At 38.5% G+C, this 26,867-nt stretch overlaps 1 protein-coding gene across 1 annotated transcript; it reads right to left on the bottom strand.

The window, feature by feature from the left end:
• Positions 1–382: 382 nt before the first annotated feature.
• LOC127643195 (uncharacterized) lies at positions 383–26,225 on the bottom strand. Its single transcript, XM_052125826.1, has 9 exons — positions 26,108–26,225; positions 8,568–8,606; positions 7,218–7,473; positions 6,972–7,117; positions 6,490–6,769; positions 2,941–3,080; positions 1,152–1,243; positions 587–680; positions 383–469 (listed from the first exon to the last, which is right to left on the bottom strand). Exons 1-9 carry the CDS (start codon positions 26,136–26,138, stop codon positions 447–449), a joined length of 1,101 nt encoding a protein of 366 aa, XP_051981786.1. The 5' UTR covers positions 26,139–26,225; the 3' UTR covers positions 383–446.
• Positions 26,226–26,867: the final 642 nt, after the last annotated feature.

The following is a 26,867-nucleotide window of genomic DNA, read 5'->3' as shown; positions in this document are numbered from 1 at the left end:
TTCCAACACCACAGAGTAACAAAATCAGTGACAAGCATTTGGAAGAAAGTCCTTTATTACTATTCGATATAAAATGTTGTTTTACTTTATTCTCTTGAAACTATCTGCAGAATAAAGTGCTATAGACCCCATATATAACACCCCATAATAAATATATAAATGTATATTATTAAAATCACATATTAATCATTTAGTGTTTACTCACTACATTTTTAGCTATTTTTAAATCATAAACTATATCTATTTTCTAATGCACTATGTTATAGATTATATAATAGTTAAATTAAAAAGTTTAACTAGTTGTTGCAGATCAACTGATTTGAATAAACAGCTAAATTAGTAGAAGTGTTTTTTAAGAAAATAAACTTGATTGTCAATAGAAATTAATAATAAAAAAACATATCAGCATTCAGATTTATAAATATTTTAAAGCCTTTTGTGGGGTATTAGTTTTCTGTACTGCAAGAACCTGTAAAAAAATAAAAAATAATAATTTATCTTATTAGTGGTTTTCATGGTCATTTTCATTTTTAAATGCATATTTATGAAGCAGCTGCACAGAATGCATCTGTGGGAATAGACTCACGTGTTTCAGTCTCCTGAATCACTTCCGGTTTCGGGGTTTGAGACCATCTGATCGTCGCATTTGGAAATCCACGTTTTGCCAAAACAGATTCCAACTGAAATTAACATATTAATAATATACTGATTACATCAGTAAATTAACATATTAATAATATACTGATTACATACATCCCTTTTTCCCTTTCATTCTCCTCATGGAATTGAATAATGGACAAAATTAAATCAATACACAACATATAAACAACAAAATGTACAATTTCCTTAATGAAATGAGAACAAATAGCCTCTAATACAGTTTATTTGTTCTGAATATTGAATAGGGTACAAAATGAAATAAAAAGGCACTGAAAAAGTCTATATTTTTAATAACAAATGGTTACTGATATGAGGTGCTTAAGTGGTTAATGTTTAATCTGTTGTTTTCTTGCACATTCTGGTCCGTTGAAGTAATGTGTCTCATTCTGGGTGTATTTCAAGTCCTCCCAAGCCATATGATGCCTTTTAAAATGATAAAAAAGACACATTTTCAATTCATTTGAATGTTTCTTAGTATCTCTCTATCTCACCTGTTTAAGAATCTTGTCTCTCATTACAGGGTCAGTCAAATCATCTTTGGAGCTGAAGCGCATCCTTACAAAAGAGTGTTCAAAAACAGGACCTAACAAACAAACATTCATATATACATGTAAACACATCTACTTCAAAAACACGTTATATTAAAAATAGGATTTGATTACATAATCATGTAATCCTCCATGTGGTCGCTATAATGTGTGGTTCTCGCTCTCGGTCGGGCACGTGGTGAGTTGTGCATGGCCTCCACATGTGATATGTCTCCGCGGTAACACACTCAACGAGCCCCGTGATAAGATGTGTGGATTGACGGTCTCAGACTTGAAGGCAACAGAGATTCGTTCTCCGCCACCCAGATTGAGGCGAGTCATTATGCCACCTCGAGGACTTGGAGCGCATTGGGAATGGGGCATACCAAATTGTGGAGAAAAAAATTATATATATACTGTATATTCTAACTTGATGCTCACTGTTATATATGCCAAGAACTTGAGACATTAAAGTTTCCAGAATCATGCAAGTATTTGTTCTGTGGATGGGTGCTAGACATTAAGCATTTACAGGTGGGAAAGAACAATCGAGAAAACAACCGCATTAGTTCCACCGTAAAGGTATGTTGCCAACGACAACACATTGTAGCACACACTAAACGGTTCTTCCTTACATGTAGGTACCCTTACGAAACACCGGTTAAGGTTTGGTGTTTTGATGATTACACAAGAGTGTTCTAGAATGTGTTTTCCTCATAGCTTTTACGGGTTTTATGTGTGAAGAATTCACATGCAAACTCTTTCATTCAATTCTGCATGTCCCGTTACCTGCAACCCTGGAAATCCACCCTACCCTCTGACCTTCTATTTCTTACGGCCGACGGGAAACCTATGCAAGTTTGTGGTGTGCCTCTAAGCTGAAGCAGCTCTATGTACTCAGCGATTCAATCGATAGGCATGCTAGTGGTGGTAGTTTAGTGGGCTAAAGCACATAACTGGTAAGCAGAAGGTTGCTGGTTTGATTCCCACAACCACCAACATTGTGTGCTTGAGCGAGACACATAACTCCATGTTGGTCCAGGGTGGTTGCCTCGGTAATAAGCTTTTGAAAAAGCATCTGCAAAATTCATACATGTAAATGTAAATGCATGCACAAGCCGATCATTAAGGAATGGTTCAGCTACTTCTGCAGTGCCCAGAGTTCCTACAGCCACCTTAAAGGAAATGGGCCATTGGTCTAATGATGGCCCGTTGAATTAATATGAATAAAAATAATGCACACTCGAGGTGTAAAAGGTGTTTTATTAATTTAATTATTTGTTCTTATTTTATTACCGTTTCCTTGCAGCCCTCTACAATGCGACTATGTTTCGACTCTTTCTGTCTTAGGATCTCATGCTATTGAAGTGAATGTACTTCTGCTCTGCACCATTTACAACTCAAAACAACTTGCTTCTTAACTCAATTTTGAGCCAATTTATGGACATTTCACACGTGTCTATATGCTCAAAAGTACTTCCCGCTTCGGCGACTGGGGGCAGTGGTTCGACTTTCATTAAGTGCAGAGTAGACTCATTTATCTGAAGAAATTTTCAGAATTCCCAGTTGGATAATTTTGGTTAATACCAGGTGCAAACATGGCCAGTGTGAGAACAGATATGTTAATGAGTTTGCCTGCATTTAAAAGTATCAGTACCTCATCATTTACCCCTATAACTCAATGTGCATTGTTGAGCAAATACAATTATTGTGTAAAGTTATCATTCTTAATTTATATTAGAAACCAAGATACCTTCTCCATAGATCTCCACCTCACACAGCGTGAGCATCTTCATATTTCCAGGAATGATCAGATTCACATAACGCCCCTGCATTCCACCACATGAGTATTTGGAGGAATTATCAGCTGGAATACTGGGAATAACAGCACATCTACAGACAGAGAGAGAAAGAGGTGTAAAAGATAAAATGGAGAGTCTCAGTAAATATTAACAGGAATTCTTCTAATGCAAGTGTGGTTCTCGCATGTATACATTGAAATGTGCAATATCAACAGAATGGGCCCTATTAATGAAACACAAGAAGAAACGTGTAAATGGTCTGCACTTATATAGCACCTTTTTAAGCCTTAAAGGTATTCAAAGCGCTTTAAACTGTGACTCATTCACCCATTCACACACACATTCATACACCAATGGCAGCAGGTGCTAGTCTGCCATTGGGAGTAACTTGGGGTTCAGTGTCTTGCCCAAGGACACTTCGGCATGTGGAGTCATGTGGGCCGGGATTCGAACCACCAACCCTGCGATTAGAGGCCGACCTGCTCTACCACGGGTGAGCGGAGAGTGAGGAGAGGATGAGCAGTAAGGACTGACACCTGGGGAAATATCTCTAACAGCTGTTTTGTGTTACAGTGAAGAGCTGGGGAGAGATAAAGAGCGGGAAGAGAATTGTGTATAAAGGAACACTGTGTGGATAGTTTATCTGGCCCTCTCTTCCTCCTTCACAAGAGATTTATTACAATTGTATAAATCTAATTCGCTGGTTGATTATATTGCATTTATAAGAAATGAGATCAATTAAATTTAAGGCGAGTTCAATTATGAATACTTTCCAACTGAAACGGCTCAGTAACCCATCAGACAACTTAATTATTTTGTTTATCTAACACAGACAGTCTTGTCAAGGCAATTAAAAATGGCTCTTTCAGAACATTTGTCATTACGCTATCTATCTGTCATTGGATCTTTTAAAAATGTTGTGAATGTGATGAAAGTTTTTAAGACATTATCTAAAGAATACAAAATGTTACATCCATTTAATGAAATGATATGCAAATGGAGCTCAACAGTTCACAAACATCAATCACGGCAATCAACATCATGAAGTAAAAAGATGAACTCTAAACTTGTGGCAGGTAACTTTAGGCTAATTTTGTGGGGTTTACACATCATACATACACAAGATCATACTTTAAATATTTAAATTTTATGTCCCTTTATATCTATTATGTATCTTACAAAACTCATATTTCAGAATATTCAGAGCTCTTTTTTGTGGTGGGCATGAATGTAATGATGATTTCAGGACCTCAAAGGTCTGTTGTATCATATTTGTTTTTTCTATAAAATAATGTTCAAAATTTTAAGCAAGAACAGGTTTTCAAATCAGCAAATACTCATTTTGAAATATCAATTTATAATAAGGTTCCATTTTGATAACATCAGTTAACAACATTAATTAACTTGAACTAACAATGTGCAGTACTTATTAAGCATGTATTAGTCAACAAATACAAATACATTTTTAAAATCAAAAGTTGCTCTTATTAACATTAGTAAATGCACAATGAACTAACATGAAATAACAACGAACTATTGTGTTTTTAACAAAAATTAACAAAGAATATACAACAGTTAGTTCTGGTCCTCGAATCTGATTGGACGAGAGACATTCCATGAGCAGTGAAGGTCTGACACATCAGCACTTGGACGCTTCACAGTGTGTGATTCACTCCGCTTGTGTTCGTCATCCTAAACTAAAGTGTAAGAGCAGTGCAGATGTGTTATGAGCTACTGTTTGTCTGTATTTTTGAAATGACATATGTTAGCCAGCAGGTGGTAGAAAAAGATCATTTTTGTGTGTAATATGAGCCAGTTGGTGACGTGAAGTGAATCCGTTGTTACTTAGAACAGCGCTCCGTGATCGCTCGTATTACTACTACATTACCAAAACTAGGAAATAGTTTTAAGAGCTTTCAACGAACAACATCAGCATTACGGCTCATCACAGCTGAGAGACACAACAGACTAAAATTGATTGCAGAACTTTAGGTGCTTACCTTTTTCCGGAGGTTCTACATTGGATACATACTGTTTAAAATGGCAGAGGACATTGCGGTTTCTATAGGGAATGACTCTTGCGCACCAGCTACCGCGAAATAGAGAGGAATACCCCTGCTTGGACACTATTGTACCACTGAGAAAGCTGATCTCCAGAAAGCTGACAGCATCTCTGCTTGGGTGTTGCAACAGGTGATCGCACACTCTCCATCTCTCTCTCTCTCTCTCTCTCTCTCTCTCTCTCTCTCACACACACACACACACACTGCTGTAATTACCTACGGCACTCGGCCTGCGGCCGAATCACAGCAGTGCTGATATAGGGCCATATCGCACTCTTGCTCGTGTTATATTGCTTAATTAATAAATGCTGTAAAAAAATCTATTGCTCATTGAGTGTTCATGACCCCTAATGCATAAACTAATGTTAATGAAAGAAACCTTATTGAACCTTAAAGTGTTACATTACTCTTTCTTCCTCAAAATCAGCAAAGATTTCTCATCACAATGATGAGTATTTTGCAATTCAAAGACAGCTTTTTAAAAAAATATTAATTCTACTTTCAGAAGAGCACAGAAACGTCCACAAAGAGGAAATAGACATCTAGTACATTGCATTCATTAGGATTTTCAGCACACTTTTTATCATGTTGATGATGTTGAGGCTTTTAAAAATCGTGTATCAGGGTTGACACAAAAGTTCTCCATTATTTACTGATAATTGAGAGTTACGTTACTGGATTGTGTCGAGTATTGAACGCGGTCGCCTGCAATGGAACTATCACAAATGTCCTGCATGGGCCCATTTGCAAGAAAACCTGTATGTAAAGAACACCCGTAGTGATAATACACGTACAATTATAACTAAGCTTTTTCTTTACATAAGGCCGGCCCGTGAGTTTGTAGGGCCATAGACAAAATCATGGCAAAGGGCCCCATTGGTGTGAAAATTGTTATAACTTTAAAACATCTATAGAAACAATGCAAATATGATTAATGGACATTTTTAAAGAGAAAGCACTAAAATAAGCACTTTATAGCTCAGACAAACAACATGTCCAAAAACGTGTATTCCTTTTCAACGTGCAGATCTTACATTAAAATGTACATGAACAAGAGAAAGTGTGTATGTTAGGTGCTGTGACATGTCAGCATTTCTTCACCATTTTCAAGTTTTCTTCAAGTTATTTCGTTTCAAGTTCAACTATTTTTTTCTAGAAGTGCAAATAAACTAGTGTCTTAGTGAATCTTAGGTCATGGAAAAGACAAGTATAATAATAAATAATAAAGATGTCTCGTCGCAGGACATTGCTGACAATGTTTGAAATATAATGTCAACTGCCCACATCTCCAAAGGCGTACTGTACACACAACAAAGTCTTTTACGTTTAAGATGCTGTCAGTACTTGATATTGTATGTTTAAGTGTCTATTCAAACAAACGAAAATTTCGATGTACATTTTACGTATGAATTCCTAACACAATTGAGACAGACTCACATGGGGTTGTTGTTGCCGTTGTTCTCCAAGGAGTTTCCAATACGAATCTCAGCTCCAATTATTCGTTCTGGACAGCAAATTATATTAGAGATGACCACCGTGTTGACTATGTATGCATAATTCAAATCCACCCTCCACCATGGGTTACTCTCATTGTTGGTAGAAGAGCATGCTGTATTCGCCTGTGTATTGAAACCTCGATTGCCATCAATGGCCTGTCCAGCAAACCAGGACAAATATGTTGATGACTGTGTAACATTTCCTCCTATTGCCAAGTTACCTAAAAAAGGAACAAGAAAAGTGTGTGAAAAGAACTTGCCTCGATCTCATTCATGCATGCACATATTCAAACTTGGCGCATTGCCTTTGGTTCGAGATGCGGCAATGTTTCACAGCGTGTTCCAAAACCACATGCAGATACAGACACCAATGAGATCACGTTGATATTGTTAATTGAATAATGCTCTTCAACAATTAATTACCTAACAAATACCCATAGACTCCAACTTCACAGAGAGCAAGAATCTGGTTATTTCCAGGAATATGTATATAGACAAAACGTCCCTCCATTCCACCACAATTGAAGGTGGACGTGACCCCAGATGGAATAGTGGGAATTACAGCACATCTATAGAAACAAAGAGACAGATATTGTATAATTTGTTTCTGTTTGTTCTTAGCTGTAAACGTATAAAACATATATTAGTGACAATCAAAAGAAGCCTTACATGGTGTTACTGTACAAGTCAAGATAGTTTCCAACTCGAAGAACTGCACCATTTATCCTGTAATAATAGCCGCTATTTCTGTTAGTGATGGTCACTCGGTTCACTCGGTATACATTCAGTAGATCCACTCTCCACCACGGGTCACTCCCTGTGTTGGTTTCTGACCTGGTTGTGGGATCACCATCAACAGCATATTTTGATTCAAGCGTATAGTAAACTGAAGTCTGACTGGTTTTTCCCCATAGTGCTGCATTTTCTAGAAAACATTTCAGGGATAAAAATAAGGTTTTGTTCACACTGCACACATGTCGGCAACATGTCAATATCGGGCATCTTTACATCGGTTGAACTATTTGTTGTCTATAAGTGATTGTATCAATATATAGTCCATAAAGTGTAAGAATTGTAGCATTAAATGTACTTAATTGTTTTTAGTAAAAGAGCCAATCAACTTTAGATGCTTACTGTACATTTTACTGTTTGCCTGTCAGTTAACTTAAGATTGACATGCACATTAGATGTACTGGCCTGGAAAATATAGCTTTATTAGCATGATCTGAGCAAAAAAGCACAATTAATGATACCATAATCTTGACCAATTGTTTTGGAGATATCGGTCTTTCCCCATTGAAATAAATAGCAGCTGTATTTTTATGCTGCTTGAATCTGTACAAAACAGCTGGCTGAGAGTGTTCCCAAGATGGCTGCCAAGTGGACCGACTTGACTTGAAAGGTAATTTAGTACTACTTCAATTATGAAACACACTAACGGAAATAATGACAACTTAAAAATAATACAAATAAAAGTGAATTTCAAAGTTGTTTCTAAGTCTTCACTGAATTATTATTAGATATGATGAATTAATATATGTTTGATGCTGCCGGAGTTTGACTGGGAAGTTGACAAATAATTAATATTAATAATTAGATTATTAGCACGTGATTGGCATCTATTGACCATGGTGATCACAACATAATTAGTAAAAATGTCTTCATCCATCTGCTTGAATTCAGGAAAAACAATTTTGAGGATGTCAAGGGAAGGTTTGGCCTCAGTGAATATTGAATGTGACATGAGGAAAACATGAGCAGAAATTACTTATATTTACAAACATGCAGGGTCCCAAATTATGCAGTCGGATATACAAACAAACAAACAAAGACATTGAAAAGTCAAAGATGCAATTTTCTATCTTTATTTCCTCAAGTCCCCCTTGATCGTGCACAACTCTCAAGAATAAATGTATAAATAAAAACAAATAAATAAAACTTAAACCGTGTCTTATAGCATCGTTGCATGTTGTTGCAGTTTATGCATTTTTAAAAGTTATTACAATAAAACATTTGTACCTTCTGCTCCATTTGCTATGTCTTGAAATGAGAGAAAACCTGTGTACACAAAAACAACAAAACAAAAAAGATTCAAGTGAAATTCAAATAAAATGTTCATTTAAATCACTAATCACTTGGTACTTTTAGAATTACCTTCCCTAATTTATTTCATTTAATCCATTTAATGAAAGATTTTTATTTTAAGGACTTTATTAGAAACTTCAAGTAACATATGAAGGTAATAACACATATTTTCAATGAGCACTTAACCAATCAAAATCTTGTTGCACTTTAATCTGTCTTGAATGCTATATACTGATGCTAGTGAAACTTCTTAATACAGCACTTTCCGTACCACTGTCTCCTTAAGATGATTTGCTTACAATGTATTCCTCTTTTGTAAGTCGCTTTGGATAAAAGCACAGGGTTGCCAACTCTCACGCATTCAGCCTCAATCTCACGGTGAGGCTGAATGCGTGAGTGTCACTCCAGATGCGTGAGAGTTGGCAACCCTGAAAGCATCTGACAAATTAATGAATGTGAAAGGAAATGACAGAATTTGTATTTCAATGTTCAATGTTGTAACAATGCTGCAAACAAGCAGAGACGATGACGTGTCGTGAACATGAACCAAAGTGCAGTTTATTTTTCAAACGTGGAACACCAAAAACCCTGACAACATACATGAACTAAACAAAAACATGAACTTGACTAAAACTGGACTTGACATAAACATAACATGACATGACTAGAACAAAACAAAGTTACATTCACAATACCGGGCTTAAATAAAGACAACCAATAACAAGACTAAACTATAAACAATATAACAAGACTAATAACAAATTAATCAAATAATGAACCAATAAAAACAAGACACATGAACAGGGGAAACACATGACAAGATCACATGGGAGAACAGGAAATCAGATGACATGACAGGAACAGGAAATAAACTTGAAAATAAAAGACATGAAAAAACATAAACAAAACACATAAATGTGACAAATGTAAAAAACGATGTAAAAATGATTGCTGTTTAAACACCTATTCTAAAACATGTTTGTAGTCTTAAGTTATGGAGGACAAAACATGCAAAAATAATAAATACATAAATAAATATATGTAATAATAAGAAAATAAATAAAGGAATAAATGTCTTGATAAAACAAATATAATTCATTTTTAATGAAAGTTATTCCTGCATTTATTGAGGAATGACTTTTTTTCCTTTATTATTTTCTCTTTTTATTTATTATTTTCTCTTTTTATTTTTATTCTTTAAAACTTTTTTTATTCTTTCATTTGTTTTTTTTTTTGTTTTTTTATGCATTCATTCATTTATTTTTACATTTATTTATTCCCACATGTATTTATTTTTGTATTTATTCGTACATTTCTGTCTCTTGTATGATAATTTTGTGGGCGGGTCCTGTTAACCATTGGCTTATTGTAGATTGAAGCGTGTGCTCGATTACTCTTGACTTGTTTTGATGTGACGTTAGGTCATAGCCATATCGCGTGTAAACTATAAACATAAGAGCTTCAGTCAATCCAAGATGTATTGGTTATACTAAAATCACAAAATAAATGGGGAGCTGTTTCTTCAACAAATCCACAAAATGAGCAAGTTTCATAAATGATATGATTTAACCTTGTCCTTTTCTTTTTTTTTTCTGTGTATATAACTTCATATTTTGATGTCCGCAAATCCATACTATTGATTTCTGTTGTTATGATTGTTCATTGTAAAAGATACAACCATGCTTCATTTCCCTGATCGTTTATATATATATATATATAAGTTCTGCAATAAAAAAATCACGCATCAAATGACTATGTTTCATTTAGAGTAGATCCGCAGTGTTGCCAACTATTGTCAATGGAAAGTAGCTAAAGCCTGCTCGAAAAGTAGCTAAATGTCGCCAGATGAGGTCATGCTTCATTAGCATATTAATGACGTCATCGCGTCGTATTTGCATTCTGCCTAATTTGTCGGTACTGTAGCCTACTTCAGTTTATAATAACGGTTATCTCCCCTAAACAGTGCTCATACTGTTTTTATATAAGTATATAGCCGAATGTCCAGTAAAACGGTTCTCAATTACATATTTTCTGTTAGACAACGGAACGGAACGGAACTTAGCTAACGTTACATGTTTATGAGTTTGAAGAAGGTTTATTGTTGTGTTTGGATAAGTAAAATGTATAGAGTCTGTAAATATACGATCTGAAGTCGGAGAGTTCAGAAACCGAACCGAATGAACTAAAACTCTGATTAGTAGTGAATATAAGCGCATGCCAAGAAAAAACGGTCAAATTAAATGTTTTGAATTAAAACAAAGGAGAAGGCAGCTGCTATGTGATCACTGATTGGTTCCAGCTAACACAGCGTGCACATGCGCAGCTCATTCATGTCTATGTCCGCTGGCGTGCAGTCAACGGAATGTGCTGCTCCTCTCAGCCGCTCACTGAACAGAGCAGACGCAGCGGGGAAGTAAGACCTCACGCTTGCAGTACTGGCGATATTTGGAATTTGGAAAGTTGTTAAGGTTTGTCCAAAAAGTCGCTAGATTTGTCGCTAGTCGCTTTTTTGAAAAAATGACGCTAAAGGGGTCTGAAAAGTCGCTAAAAATAGCGACAAAGTCGCTAAGTTGGCAACAATGAGTAGATGTGCTTATTGATGTTTTAGGAGAGCTGTATGCTGGTATGAATGTCGAAGCACATCCTGGATTGTTAAACTGCCTCCCTCATTTCCATGTTGCACACAGAAAATTTTAAATAAATACATGTATAAATAAATAAATATATATAGGAATATATACATATGGAAATAAATATATGTAGGAATAAAATAAATATAAAAAATAAATTAACACATAAATAAAAAAAATATGCAAAATAAATGAATAAATAATTAAACGTTAAAAAGAATAAAAATAAAGTTAAAAAAAAATATAGAAAATAATAAAGGAATACAGTCATACAATAATAAATTCAGGAATACATTTAATTAAAAACTAATTATATTTGTTTTATCAAGACATTTATTCCTTTATTTATTTTTTATTATTACATTTATTTATTTATTATTTATGCAGGTTTGGGCCTCCATACTAAGTTAGTAATAAACTAATTTGTAATAAAACATCTGTTGAGGAAATCCTTGGTTATGTTGTCTGCTCTGAAATATCTTACGATATGTTAGCATGTTACGTCCCTGTGTGTGTGTGTGTGTGTTGCTAATTGCCATAGTCTGTGTGTTTTTGTTCTGTCACCATACAGAGACCTTCAATTGGATGTTCCCGCTGAAATCCCAGATGACGTCGTCATCATCACCGCCAATCACGACAGACTGGCACCTATATAAAATCCAGTACAAACACATTCTGGAGAAATTTTTTTGGGGATTGTGGAGGAAGTTTGTAGATAGAAATTTAGAGGAAGCTGTGAGAGAGAGTTCCCCTTCTGTCACTCACTCGATGTTGTGTAGATATAGAGACACTAGGGGTAGCTCTTGAGAGCCCAGAACATCCCCCATTCAATGAGAAAAGGTCAATTAGAATTGGAGAGTGGAAATTGCATGCTGCTCCCCCGGACATACGGGTATAAAAGGAGCTGGAATGCCCAATCCATTCAGATTTCCTCTTCGGAGCCGAGCTGTTGTACTATCAGCGAGCTGAATACTACTTCTATCAGGAAGACTCACAGACTCGAAACTTGACATTTAAGATGACATTTATTTGATGAATATAAAACAGAAAAGGAATGTCTCTCTTTGGCGTCTGGCGGTCCGAACAAGTTGTATTTGGAATCGTCATATCCTGCCAGAGATAGGAGGCAGGAGCGAGGAGCATACCCTCGTCCAGGATGGGACTCAGCTGGTGATGGTGGGGTGGTAGAGGTTGCCGTGTTAGCACACTGAAACAGCAATGTGATAGATTGTGAGCAGACTTATAAAGCAATGGCTTACATGAGATTGGGTAGGAATTGCCCAGCTAATGGGGCGATTATGTATAGCTGCTAGTCTCCTCGCTGGAACTACACTGTGCTTACATTGCTGTTCCATTCACCTCTTAAGAAGAGTATGCTGTTGGATATATGGCACATTTCCAATGACTTTCTCTCCTTCTGCACGACAAGGGCATTTTGACAGTGCTATAAGAGTGTATATTCCTGCTGAAGAGTGCATTTTCTCTATTAGAGCACACATATTGACATTGGATGTATTTTTAAAGACGCGTCTTTATAAAGATGCCTTTCCGTCTTTGTGTGATTCCTGGATGCGGTCATTATCTCTCCGCTTCAGATGTCCATGGGCGCTGTCTCACGTAGGGTGACCAGATCAGAATTGGTAAAATTCGGGACGGACGAAAACAGGGGGTTAATGAATTTCAAAAATCTGGGCAAAATTATTTATTGAGGAATTCTGAATGAAATGACTGTCTGTCATGTAAACACGGAAATACAAATTAAAAAAACCATTGAACTCAAGTGTCATCATGAAACAAATAAAACAAACACTGCGCTTTAACATCAGCAACATCCAATCAAATCTCTCCTTGTGACTTTTTTGAGCATGCATTTCAAAACTCCGCACCAAAATTATTTACTATTTTAATTCCAAAACTGAACTGTCATGTAGGCTAAACCCGAAATTACAAATAGGCCTAAAAATCATTAAAATCATGAACTCAAGTCTCATTATGAAACAAACACAATGACTGCGCTTTAACAGCAACATCCAATCAAATCACTCCTCCTCGTAGCTGCCTGCACGTGCACTTTCCCTGGCCTCACGGCTGCAACTTGCGCTCTCTTCATCTACTCTATAACATAAAAAGGGAACAGAAAGTTTGTATTTCTTTGTGCGTATAGAATAACAGAAACAACAAAGGTGAAAATGCACTATGCTATACCTCCTCAGATTGGGTTGCGCTGGAGGCCCGGCGGCGCTGACATATTTCGCGGAGGATTTCACTGCTGCCAACACTCTCGGCTTTGGCTTTCCCATTATGAATTTGTGGAATTCTCCACGGCTCATTTGTAAATTCATTTTTATTTTAATTTCGCTGCGGACCAGGTTAATTGAACATCTGTTTCTAACATCAGTCCAGGCACCTTTCATGATGGAAAATACCCGCTCTGAGTAAGCATTGCTCACGGGAATGCTCAGGACAAAGGACAGCAGCTTAGAATACTGCGGGAATGCAGACCTGCTCTTTAGCGCTTGTGCCCAAAGCTCACCTACAGGGTGGCTGTGTATCGCCAGTTTTGGCAAGACATCCTGCAGAGCACAATTCTCGTTGTAGAGCTCATCCATGTCAAGATCCTCATCCATTTGAAGGGCGGATACAACTGTGGTCAATTGCTGGTAGCTTATGTCTTGCCTTTCCTTAAGGTTGAAACACTGGAGGTTGAACAGGTGCCCAGTTTCGGAAAGTTGAACCATTTCTCCAGGTATTGTGCCGCGGTATCATAGAAGCTGATAAATTCTTCACGGAGCCTGTCAACCCTAAATGTAACAGAGGACGCGAAGACACGGTCAACTTTTGCTCCGAAGAAAGCATCTTTTTTGCGCTGCTGGAGTTTGGTTCGGAGGCCGTTCATCAGCGCGTAGACTTCAACTGAGGTGAGATTGTCACTCTCAAGACTCAGCACAGCACCAGAGAAAATCTTTAGAACATTTTGCAAAAAGAAGAGAGTGACCTGCAACTCGCTGCATTCATCTTCCTCTCCATGCTCGTTACCCCGGAGCGCATCCCAGATGACACGGGGACATTCTTCGCCTCCCAGCGACAAGAAGTAGCTCTGCACAGCTGGCCAGGTGTTGATTAGTCTGTCAATTGCAGGGAGCAGGCTCAACCAGCGTGTCGGGATGTGGCGCAACAAGGTAAGGTAGTCCATATCAGCAAATTCAAACATTTCTTTGAGGGTTGTGACTCTCTTGGCAGAACAGCTAAAATGATTAAATGATTTAATCACTATAGACTCTACATCTGTTTTCAGCACATTGCTGGCACGTTTTACGGCATTATGTATTATGTGAGCTGAGCAGTTTGCTGGCAGGATCTTGCTGTTGTGTTGTTTTAGATTTTGGTAAATTGAGTGCTTTCTGCCGTAATTCACAGCCGCATTGTCAGCTGAGAAGGCCGATACGTTATGAATGCTGAGATTTTGTTCTTCTAACTTCTGCAGTAAGGTGTCTGTGACAGCATCTGCGCTCTCGGCTGCCTGTTCAAAGAAATCCAGAACCCTGTTTTGGATACCTTGCTCGGGGGTCCAGAATCTTACTGAGATGGGGAATGTTTTTACATTGCCTTTATTGGAGGCATCAGTTGCAATAGAAAAATACATTTCCTTTGACTCAAGTCTCTGGGAGAAGTCAGACGCGAGCGGTGCCAGTATGTTTGTGACAAGTGCTTCTGCTTTTGTGCGACCGCAGCAGATGTGTTTAGCTATAGCCGAGTCGGAGTACAGTTTTGCCGTTAATTTTATAGCACAGTCAAGTGATCTGTATGACTGTTGGTGGGTCACACAGTGGAACACAGTGGTCAGCTCAGCAGCAGCTATTTTATTATACATAGAATCATCCTCCCGTCTAAAGAAGGATGAGACCAAAGTGTTGGTCTGTACAGTTGTGTTGTTAGTTATATGTAGTTTGCTGCTAGCATGCAGCCTGACGTCACACTCCCCCCCCCGTGCGAAATACCAAACTCCTTCCTACATACATTACAAAACGCTTTGTTAGCATCACGTAAAACTGCAGTAATCCAGGGGTATTTCCTTACCCAGTCCTCCCGATACCGGCAGAGACGTTTTTGCTTCTTAGCTACGTGTTCATCGGGTCCCGGGACACCAGCCTGAGGCTCCATTTCAAGATTGAATGAATGAATGAATGAAATTCGCGCCTTGCCGCCTACGTAGTCTACGTAGCCTACTGCAGCTCTCTACGTTCTTTTACTGTCTATGGTTGCAATGAGCAGCCGACAGGAGCTGGCTGCAGGATGGCAATGAGCAATTTTTAATATTCTATCACACTATAACTACTCGAGAGTCTGCTCTTGAGACTTTGTTCTAATTTTCGGGAAAATTAGGGCAGGATTCGGGATTCGGGACAACTGCTTGGATTTCGGGACTGTCCCGAATTTTTCGGGACATCTGGTCACCCTAGTCTCACGTGTCTGGGCTGCAATCAAGCTGAGGCAGCATTTGTAGATGGTTCATGTTCTCAATGCGAGAATATGACCATGGCAACATTGTGGCCGCGGCTATTCTTCTTCCAGGAAAAAGCCACTCTAGCCACCCCCCGTGCAGTGTCTTCTACCCACAGGTATGAGGCCGGCCCGACTGGTGCTGGAGGCGATTTGGGGAGTTCAATGGGCACGATCTTGTTGGGTAATTCCCTGTGTACCTCCCGTTACCCAGCATGCTCGTTTGCAACGCCTTCAGGCCGTAGACCTGAAGGACGCGTACTTTCTCGGTTCTACCTCAACACAGACCCTTCCTACGGTTTGCTTTCGACGGCCAAGCATATCAGTGCAAGGTCCTCCCCTTCGGCCTGTCCCTGTCCTCTCGTGTCTTCACAAAAGTCGCAGAGGCAGCTCTTGCCCTGTTAAGGGAAGTGGGCATCTGCATACTCAACTACCTTAATGAGCCACTAGAGTTAGTCAAGGTGATAGCCCTCTCCTCAAAGACGGCCCTCCTGATTGCACTCACCTCCATCAAGAGGGTGGGGGACCTGCAAGCATTCTCTGTCAGCAACACTTGCTTAGAGTTCGTTCCAACAGATTCTCACGTGATCATTTGACCCTGGCCAGGCTAAGTGCCCAAGGTTCCCACACCCCATTCAGGGATCAGATGGTGAGCCTGCAAGTGCTACTCCGGTAGGAGGCAGAACCAGCCCTGTCGTTGCTGTGTCCGGTGCATGTTTTGCGCACCTACTTGGATCGCACGCAGAGTTTTAGACACTCTGAGCAGCTCTTTGTTTGCTTTGGTGGACAGCAGAAAGGGAACGCTGTCTCTAAACAGAGGCTTGCCCACTGGATCGTGGACACCATTGCATTGGCGTACCAGTTCCAAGACGTGCCCACCCCCTTCTGGTTCGAGCACACTCTACAAGGAGTGTGGCATCCTCGTGGGCACTGACCGGCTGGCGCGTCATTTTCTATATAGAAAGACATGAAGCCATTTTGGGAGAAGGGCCCTGAAAAAAAAGGACAGTAGTCTGAATCAACAATCGACCTCAATAACAAGAATGTGAGTTGATAAAAGTGGTGCCAGCACTAGATCCAAAAACTACAGATCACCGTTCAAAATCTATGCTTTTGTTATCATTGCTAATTCACCGTTCTCATAAGATTCGTGCAAAAATCTATTTTGATGATAATGATAACTCATTTTCCCAGCAGTTCTTTCTCTCACTACAGACACAGGAAATGCTGAGGTAGCTGCTGACACACAGACTGAAGAGACACAGGAAGTAGCTTACGTTAACCCAAAGTTGTGGGCCTCCCACAAAGACGAGGCAGGAATTATTGATTTAATTCCATACAGAGCAGGTCTACAAACAGATACACCAGTATATTGTAAACATTATGCTCTCTGCTGAGAAAGAGGAAGATATTCTACCAGTTATTGCTGAACTACTCCAGCATTGTATCCTTGTTCCCACTCACTCACCATACAACATGCCAATTTACCCTGTAAAGAAAGTAAATTGTACTTGGAGATTAACCCAGGACCTTAGGAAGATCAATGGTTTGATTAAGCCATTATCTCCTATTGTTCCGGACGTGCAGACAACCATTAATTCCATTCCATCTAATCATGAATACTTTACATTGATTGATTTATGTTCTGTTTTTTTCAGTGTGCCAGTGGATCATGTAACACAGCCACTGTTCACATTCACACAGGGAGGGATCCAATAGACATCGACGTGCCTTCCTCAAGGGTTCAGAGATTCACCAGCTGTGTTTTCTGCTGTAGTGCACAATGCCCTGCAAAATGCACAAAATGCCTCCCAACACTTGCCTGTTGCAATATGCAGATGATATTCTAGTCACTGGACAGTCTAAAGACTTGTGTGCTGCTGCATCCACCATTGTTTGCAATATCATTGCTGCTGCAGGATTTAAAGCCCCAAAGCAAAACTTCAATGTGTCCAGAGGAAGGTGGAATACTTGGGAGATATCCTTACTGCCTGTCTCCACACAGGGTGAACACTATCACTGCATTCACTCATCCAAAGAACAAGAAACAGATGCAAAGCTTTCTAGGACTGGTGAATGATTTCAGATCCTGGGTGCCAAAATGTTCAAACTATAATAAGATTTTGCATGAGTCTACTCTGGGCTCAGAGGAGAACATAACATGGACTACTGAAATGACAGCCAATTTCAAACACCTCAAATCTGCACTGAGCAAACCACCTGCATTGTGGCTACCTGACTATACTAAATAGTTTAATCTCTGTGTGCATGAAGTTGGGGGCATAGCCGGGGGGTTCCTGGCCCAAGAGCATAGTGGTAACTACAGACCTGATGCATACCTGTCCAAAACGTTTGATGGAGTTGCAAAGGGACTTCCTGTTTTTTTGCGGGAAGTGGCTGCCACAGCTCTCATGGAACAAGACAAGTGAATCGTCTTATCACACACCCTTGTGGTGTACACGTCTGGTCAGGTAGATTCTATAATGCATAACATAACGACTCAACATATGATGGTTCAAATAAGTCAGGGTATGATACAATCTTATTAGCTACTGCAAATTTAACCCTAAACGTCTCATCAGGTAGGTGTTATAATGCATAACATAACGACTCAACATATGACGATGCAAAGAAGGTCAGGGTATGAAACAATCTTAAACCTGCATCCATTGTGCATGGCTCTACTGTACATTTACATAAACTATTGACTGAAGGTGAATTTGAGTGTGATGAGGATGACTGCTTGGAGAGAGTATAGGAAACTACAGCTTGCAGGCCAGATGTTTTTTCATCTGTCCTGGAGGAAGGGAAACATTGGTATGTAGACTGGTCGTGTTCGAAACCTAATGATAATGAATACTCGTATGGCTATACAACTGTAGAATTGCTAAATACCATAATCGAAGCATACTCATTACCGTATAAATCTGCACAGGCTGCTGAAATAACTGCATTAACCAGAGCCTGTGAACTGGCAAAAGACCAGTGTGTGAACATATTCACTGATTCTAAATACATATGGTGTAGTGCATGATTTTGCAAAATTATGGGAAGAGAGAAGCTTTAAAAATTCAGGTGGAAAACCAATTGCTAATCATAGCATTGTGGCCGAGCTTATATCTGCAGCACAATTGTCTTCTAAGTTGGCAGTAGGTTGCCTGACATGCTGCAGGAGACTCTTTTGCTGACGAGGTTGCCAAATGGGCAGCTAAGTGAGCAATGGTAAGTATGTTTATGGACAAAGAGGGCACGGACGTGCCTATAATGCATTCTATGTAAACTGAGGATTAAGACATTAAAGTTTTACAAGCAATCCCAAGTCAGAGTGATTTAGAACATTGGGCTGCAAACAATGTAAAACCTGATGCACAAGGATTTTTGAGAGACAAACAAAGCAGATTAGCACTCCCAAATACTGCTCTAGCAATGTTGTGTAGACACTATCATAGTATATGACAAATTGCCAAAGATAAAGTTGTTCAAACCTTTAACAAACTATGTGTCCTGAATGTGAGAAAGATTGTCTCTTTTTTGCTAGATTCCTGCTTGGTATGTGTCTAGACGAATAGGCATAATTCAGTGGCCCTTGAATCCCTCACACCTCTGGAATTGCTTTTTCAGCCTCTACAGATAGACTTCACACACATGCCACCTCATGGCAACAATAAGTGTATGCTTGTGACTAACAGAGCAGTTATGGAGAGAATAATTTAAGTCTGCATAGATACGGGATTAAAGTGGGTAGATGTACTTCCTTCACAGAGATAAGAATGACCTCATCCTCAACCACAAAGATATCACCTTTTGATATATTAATGGGTAGACGTTTCCCAACCCCATGGGTCAAAGGTTGTGCTGGCAATCTTTCCACAGGAAACGTGGAGGTGCTGATTTCAGATTATGTGGATTCCCTAATTAAACATTTTAATGGTATCAATGGCGATGTTTCTTCAGGTTTTATGCCAACAGAAAACCCGATACTTTCATTTGTTTCAGGACAGCAGATGTTGGTAAAGTGTTTGAAGCCCACTAAGGTTAGAGAGCCAAGGTACCTGAGACCCACGACTGTCATTGCTGTGACACAGACCGGGTGCTGACTGACTTACAGCCACAGTAGATCCATGCTGGATGGGTGAAAGCAGCCCCAGGAGACAGCGAGAGCCACTGAGATTGGGAGAATCTGAGATCGAGAGTTCTGGAGAACCTGATTTTTCAGAAAGCCACGGTGAAAGCACAATAACGAGGAGCAACACAGTCATCTGAATCGATGAATGATGATAACAAGACAGAGGAAGAAAGATTCTATCCAAGGAGGAGTTTGTGTTCTTGTAGAAGTAACATGTTGTACATATATCCCTGATAACGATGCTGATGGCCATTTGACTGATAAAGGTTTGCAAAACATGTAAAGAATTGCTATTGATTTACAAAGTAGAGAAGTAATTGATGCTGAACATTTTATTTTGGCCTGGCTAAAGAGCTGGTAGAAGCTATTTTTGAATGCATTAATAACTATTGGTGTAATCCTTTTGATATTAGCCTTTATTGCTTGCTGCATTTTGCCACTGATTAAGTATTTGATTAATATGAATACACTTGTATCTACTCAGTATTCTCTTTTTCATGCTAGAACTGAATCTGTGTACATCTAAGAATACCACTCTTTGATTATTTGTGTAACCAGAAATCAGTTGTAATCCATTTGTTTTTGTAAATCAATTTCATTGTTTTGATTGGCAATTAGATTAGTGTATGCAAATCTTTTACTCTAGTCAATTTGGGAGAGAGAAGTTTGGTTTGTTGTCTGAAGAATGGTACTATGCAATACGGTTGAGTGGAAAGAAAGTAGATGACACAAGATTGGTCAATAGACAGTGCAGAAGGAGAAACTGGGTTGTAAGGTACCACTCTTGAATAGTTTAGGTCACGTATGGTATTCTTCATCATGCATTTACTGAACTAAACTGAGAGCTCATTGTTCTTCTAGAACCAAAGTGGGCAGTGTGAGAAATATAGATTTGCTCTCAGTTTCAGGCCTACTTTTTTATTTTGGGCCTCCATTGTCACTAGTCTTTACTGACACATATCTCTTGTTTTTCTGTTCCTTCTGCCCTCCTTATCTGAAGCTCAAGGATTTCTCAAGCTCGTTTTTTAGTACAAACTGGTATAAACTGGTATTCCGATAGTGGAGAGCGCTGCTTAGACTGGCACACGGACAGAGATGTCTGTTATCCTTGACGCATGGTATAATTATGTTCGACTGTCAATAAACCTTTAAGATGCTTTGATATAAATTTTGTGTTAGAGTCTCTTCCCTTGCAAGCATATTCCTGAACGAGAGGACAACAGAGAGTGCTGGGGGCAAAAACTACGAACTACATAGATTATTGGAGAAATCAGAGTCATTCCTTGCTCCTGAGTTTGCTGATGATATGTTGTCTCCACTGTGTGAAATCAGAAAAATGCCGGTGACAAAGCATGCAAAGACTGAACATTTAGTATTGTTTAATGGCACTTTGAAGTTTCCCATGTCTTGTGATCAGATTATTGCTGCTCAAAAATCTGATGAGTTGTTAACTAAATGCTTTGCTTTTGCGATCTCAACAGATGAGATAAAAAATGCTGGCTATTTTGTGGAACAGAATTTGAGTTCAAAGACTGTTCCTGATGCTGAATAGTGTGTGGTATATCAGATAGTCATTCCTTCTTATTACTGTCAGCATGTACTATGCTTAGCGCATGACCATGACTTGTCAGGTCATCTTGGAAATACCAAGACATACAACCGGATTCTCAAAATGTTTTTGGCCTGGTCATACATGTCAATTCATGGGCAAGCAGAATCAGGTGATTCCACCTGCTACTCTCTCACCTATTCCAGTAATGGGAGAACCTTTTGAACATGTCATTGTTGACTGTGTTTGTCCATTACCTAAGGGAAAATGGGTTATCAGTTCTTGCTAACAGATACGTGTTCTGCTACTAGGTTCCATGAGGCCATCCCACTTCCCAAAATTACAGTTCCTGTATTTTTTAGGGCATTGGTGAAATTATTCTTTACATTTGGACTACTTAAGATTGTACAAACAGATCAAGGTACAAATTTTCTGTCCAAACTTTTCACCCAGGTTCTCAAGTCTCTTACCATAACACACAGAATTTCAAGTGTGTACCATCCTGAGAGTCAGGGCGCACTTTAATATTTCACCAAACTTTTAAGTCCATGTTAAAAAGGTATTGTATAGAGACTGGTAAAGTGTGGGACGAAGGTGTTCCATTAGATTGTTTGCCATAAGTGAGGCTGTTCAAGTGTCTCTATGATTCAGTCCTCTTGAACTTGCTTCCAGTCACACTGTCAGAGGACCTCTTTAGGAGCGTTTACATAGCGCTTGATCTCTCACGAAACAGTTGCTTACTGCAGCGCAGGGAAATATGAAGTTTCAGTATGACGTGAAAGCTGTTTCTTGCACTTTTCAACCTGGTGATCATGTGCTTGTGTTATTACCTGTTCAAGGTTCAGCACTGTCTTCCCTGTTTGCTGGTCCCTACACTGTTAAGAAAAAGGTGAGTGAGACTGAATATGTAATTGACACTCCTGACAGAAAGCACCAGTATCGTGTTTGTCATATTAATATGCTGAAAGTCTGTTGTCTTTTCTGTTGCAACTGTCTGTGAAATTCCATCTGTTGCTACTGTTGGCATTGCTGGTGCTAATGAGGATTTATAGTGCTACGCAATGCTCCTCAACAATGCGCTAAACTGTCCAATTCAGAAATATTGAAGGATTTATCATCACATCTCACACATTTATCTGCTCAGCAAAAACAGGATGTGATTTGTTTATTTCAAGATTTTCCTACAATGTTTAACCACGTTCCCACGCAGACATCAGTGTTAGCGCATCACATTAATGTGAATATTTCACTTCCTATTAAGCAGCACGCTCATCGTGTGAATGCTCACAAGCTTTCGATTCTTGAAGAGGAAGTAAAGTACTTGCTAGAAAACAGATTAGCCATCCCTTGTTGTAGTCCATGGTTTTCCCCATGTATTCTTGTTCCCAAACCAGATGAAACATTTCGATTTTGCACAGACTACCACAAAGTGAATGCTGTTACTATGGACGATTGCTTCCTGCTGCCTCGCATGGAAGATTGTGTGGATAATACTGGATATGCTTGTTATGTCACTAAACTGGATTTGTTTAAAGGACATTGGCAAGTGGTTCTGAATCTGCTTTTGTTACACCTGATTCATTTCTGCAATATTCTATCATGGCTTTTTGGTTAGGAAATGCACCTGCCACATTTCAGAGACTTGTCAACTTGGTGTTAGCCGGAGTACCTAATAGTCAGGCATATTTAGATGACCTTGTTATATACTCATCAGAATGGTCAGAACACATCTCCCTGTTACAAACTGTGTTTAAACGTCTAGTTAATGCTTCACTTAAGTTAAATTTGGCAAAATGTGAATTTGGACAAGCGACCATTACTTACCTTGGTAAAGAGGTAGGTCAAGGTCAGGTTCGCCCTGTGGAAGTTAAGGTCATAGCCATTACAGAGTTTCCCATTCCCACCTCAAGGCGCGAGATGCACAGATCCTTTTGTTCTTTAAACTCCGGATTTTGCACTGCCTTTCAAATCGGAAGTAGACGCAAGCGCTGTTGGTGCTACTTCTCCAGGAGGATGATACTGATGTTGAACATGCGTTATTTCTCTCGGAAATTCAACAAACATCAGGTAAATTATTCCACAATTGAGAAAGAAGCCCTTGCATTGTTGTTAGTGTAACACAGGTCATAATTCGACTGACTAGAATAATAATATAATTTGCAATAACTATTTTTTTTTCAACAAAAATACTAAACAGATGCAATATAATGTCTAATAAAAGCCATGGTGTAATTTAAAAAATAAAAGAATTAAAAAATAATTCAACATTGAAAGTGTGATGAGTTAGGTTGAGACCGGAAAAACTGTGTGTGATGTCATAAAGACGAGACACGGAAGTAGAGAGAGAGACACGTTTTGCTGATCGCGGATGACAAATCCGAGAGTGGTGATTTGTTGATTTTGATGCTGATGGTTGCCGATTGTGAACCTGTTAAATCTAATGTGGATGGTGAATGCATATAGATGCCCCGGATTTGGTCAGGTTTTGTTTTGTGATTGGATCGAACCCCTCAAAAACCAAGATGGCGAGCCACCCAGTGACTGAATATTGATAAGAGAGAAGAGAAGAAGAGATTCTAAAGTTGATCACCAGAATAGAGCTTTTCTACTGTTGCAAGTGGAGCCCATTCATTTCTGTTGGAATTTCTCATCGGTAGGACTGAATTGACTACCTCCCTACTGATTGTTTTTGCACTACTACTTACTACCAGTGACACTTATATCTAGTTTGGATGCCTCAAAGGACATTCATTCACACAAAGTTCTAGGGACTGAGAATTGTATTTCACAGATTGTGAAATGTTGTTAAGCTGTAATGTTTGAGGAGTTGCATTGTTCTCTTACTGATTTTAACCTGTTTTTGTGATACTGTAATTTCTCTTTATGGGTTAATAGTTCCATATCAGAAATAAATAAATAGTGCGGAACAAATCCAAAAGATTAGCAAAAGCTCTAAACTAAACTAAGCTATTAAACTACTAGTTAATATATCTAAATATCTAATAAAACAATATAGAAAAAAATTATAATTAAATTTTAAAATCATATAATTGAAATATAAATAAGTAAAATAATAAAATAGCTTAAAATAACATTTTAAGGTTATTAAAAGGGAATTCAAAGGATCTAAAAAGGGAAAAATATTCATTTGTGTTTATTTTTATTTTATTACTGTATTGTAATTTCATTTCACACACATACACACATTTTCTAAATATAACATTGTTTCAAGATAATTTCCTAGTCTGTGTTGTGTGTCATATCAGTCTTACCCTCAGTAGCGAACCTAGGAAAAAAAAAAAAACTGGTCTATTACCTGGTGTTCTGAAATTCAGTGGATAAACCAAGGTAAAATAAGAACTGTTACAATAGTCGTTACATTAGCATTACAAAATTTCGAAGTTCACGTTGGATCTAGTAATCTCCCAGTTCTTGTCTACATAGATCATAATCCAATAGTTTTTCTCTCTCGCATATATAATCAGAATCAGAGACTCATGCACTGGTCTCTGGATAAACATAACTATTACCTCGACATCAGGCACAAAAAAGGTGCCGAAAATGTAGTTGCGGATGCCCTTTCTCGAGGGCATAATGTGAGATGTATAGTGTTTATCATTTTGTTTGTTTGCTGACTTGTTTTGTTTCTCTGTTTTTCTCTTGTTTTGTTCTTATGGGTGGGGGTGTTATGTCCCTATGTGTGTGTGTGTAGGTGTGGCTATTTGCCATTGTCTGTGTGTCTTGTTCTGTCACCATACAGAGACCTTCCATTTGTTGTTCCCACTGGAATCCCCAATGATGTCATCATCGCTGGCAATCGCCACAGACCCCTGCCTATATAAAGCCCGACCCAAACACATTCTGGAGAATTTTTTGGGGGGGTTTGTGGAGGAAGCTTGTAGTTTTAATTTTGACCGTTATACTTTTTCGATCGTCTGTACTTCACCCAATTTATGTTCTTGTTTGAGTTTGTACGTCTCTGTTTTGTTTTCCCTGTTGGTTTTCTTTATTCATGGTTCCTTGATTTCATCATTTTGTTTATGAGCATGATACTAGGGAAAACTGACAGGTAAGAAGGTCAAGGGACGTACATTGAGCACATGTAGGTATTTTTACGACTGTATAAAAATACTAGGCTAGGATAGAGTGCCACCCTCTGTATGTTTTGGCTAGGAAGGGTAGTTTAATTAGGGCATCTTGGACGCTGAAGTTCTTTTCTTTTTATTTCTAGTGGGTTACAAATAGTGGATTTTTACTTGTTTCGTTTGTTTGGCACCACTTGCGTCCATTTCTCTCCCCTTTCCTGTGTCCTGGTATTATCAGGTATTGTACATATGTCTATATTTTCATTCCACTTACCACTTTCTCACATAGCAATTGTATAATACATCACTTATGACTTAAGTGTCATTTGTTATCCAGCACATCACATTTGTTAATGTTATTTAATGCTACTCCCCAACACCCCTAGATGACCCTGGGGTTGTAACATAACATTACAACATAATGCATCATGACATTTTAATCTTAATCTATTGTTTCTATACACTAGAAAATCATAAAAGCACTTGTATACAGTAATACATAAATATCCCATATTATTATTTATCTTCATATTAAGGTTTTGTACTCATGGGGGAAAAACATAATAATAATAAATGAAACTGACCTGATAACAGCACAGAGAGTAAAGGACTCATGATGATACACCAACAAATGATCACAAATGTACAAATCCTCAAATCTTCACAGGTTGTATAAGATATTTGTTCTTTGACTGTTTCATGAGAATGAGTCGCTCTCTATTTGAGTAAGTGACAGTGAGGCATCTTTGACTTATTTGCATGTTTTACAGCAGAGCATTTACATTTATGCATTTGACTTTTAAGCAACTTACAGTGCACATATTACAGGGATAATCCCCCTGGAGCAAGCTGGAGTTAAGTGCCTTGCTCAAGGACACAATGGTGGTGGCTGTGGGGATCAGACCAGCAACCTTCTGATTACAAATTATGTGCTTTAGCCCACTACGCCACCACCACTCCATTTACAAGAACATGCTTTCTTGTAAAACTTTGGTATGTTTGTGGAAACTAAACCCTAAAACTAAACTCTGAGATACACTGAGATGCATTTATGTAATTAAAATCAGTTATTATAACCAACAGTGTCCCCCACAATATTCAGATTAGTGGCCATCAAATGTGTGTTTTTGTCAATCATTCTTAAACTATCAACAGTCCTGGTTCCAGAGTTTCAAATGACTACTGTAGTTAGGCTGTTTCTCATTACAAACCCTCGACTAATCACTAAAGAATCACATTATTTCAGCCACGCCAATGTAAATGCATACTTTGATTTAATGTGTGGATTATTTTAATCAGTGTCAAATTCTGGTAGAACCACTTGTTTCGGTGTGCCTTGCCATA

This window comes from Xyrauchen texanus, chromosome 1, assembly GCF_025860055.1.
Source record: "Xyrauchen texanus isolate HMW12.3.18 chromosome 1, RBS_HiC_50CHRs, whole genome shotgun sequence".
Lineage (NCBI taxonomy): Eukaryota > Metazoa > Chordata > Actinopteri > Cypriniformes > Catostomidae > Xyrauchen > Xyrauchen texanus.
The sequence above is the reverse complement of the archived record's forward strand: the minus strand, read 5'-3'. Positions and strand labels throughout refer to the sequence as shown.

Excerpts from the sequence above, each read along its gene's own strand:
- LOC127643195 (XM_052125826.1), bottom strand. The coding sequence starts at position 26,138 with ATGAGTCCTTTACTCTCTGTGCTGTTATCAG. Across the intron at positions 7,118-7,217 it reads GACTTGTACAGTAACACCAT|ATGTGCTGTAATTCCCACTA; the intron begins GTAAGGCTTCTT and ends TTGTTTCTATAG. Across the intron at positions 681-1,151 it reads GAGACAAGATTCTTAAACAG|TTGGAATCTGTTTTGGCAAA; the intron begins GTGAGATAGAGA and ends TGTTAATTTCAG.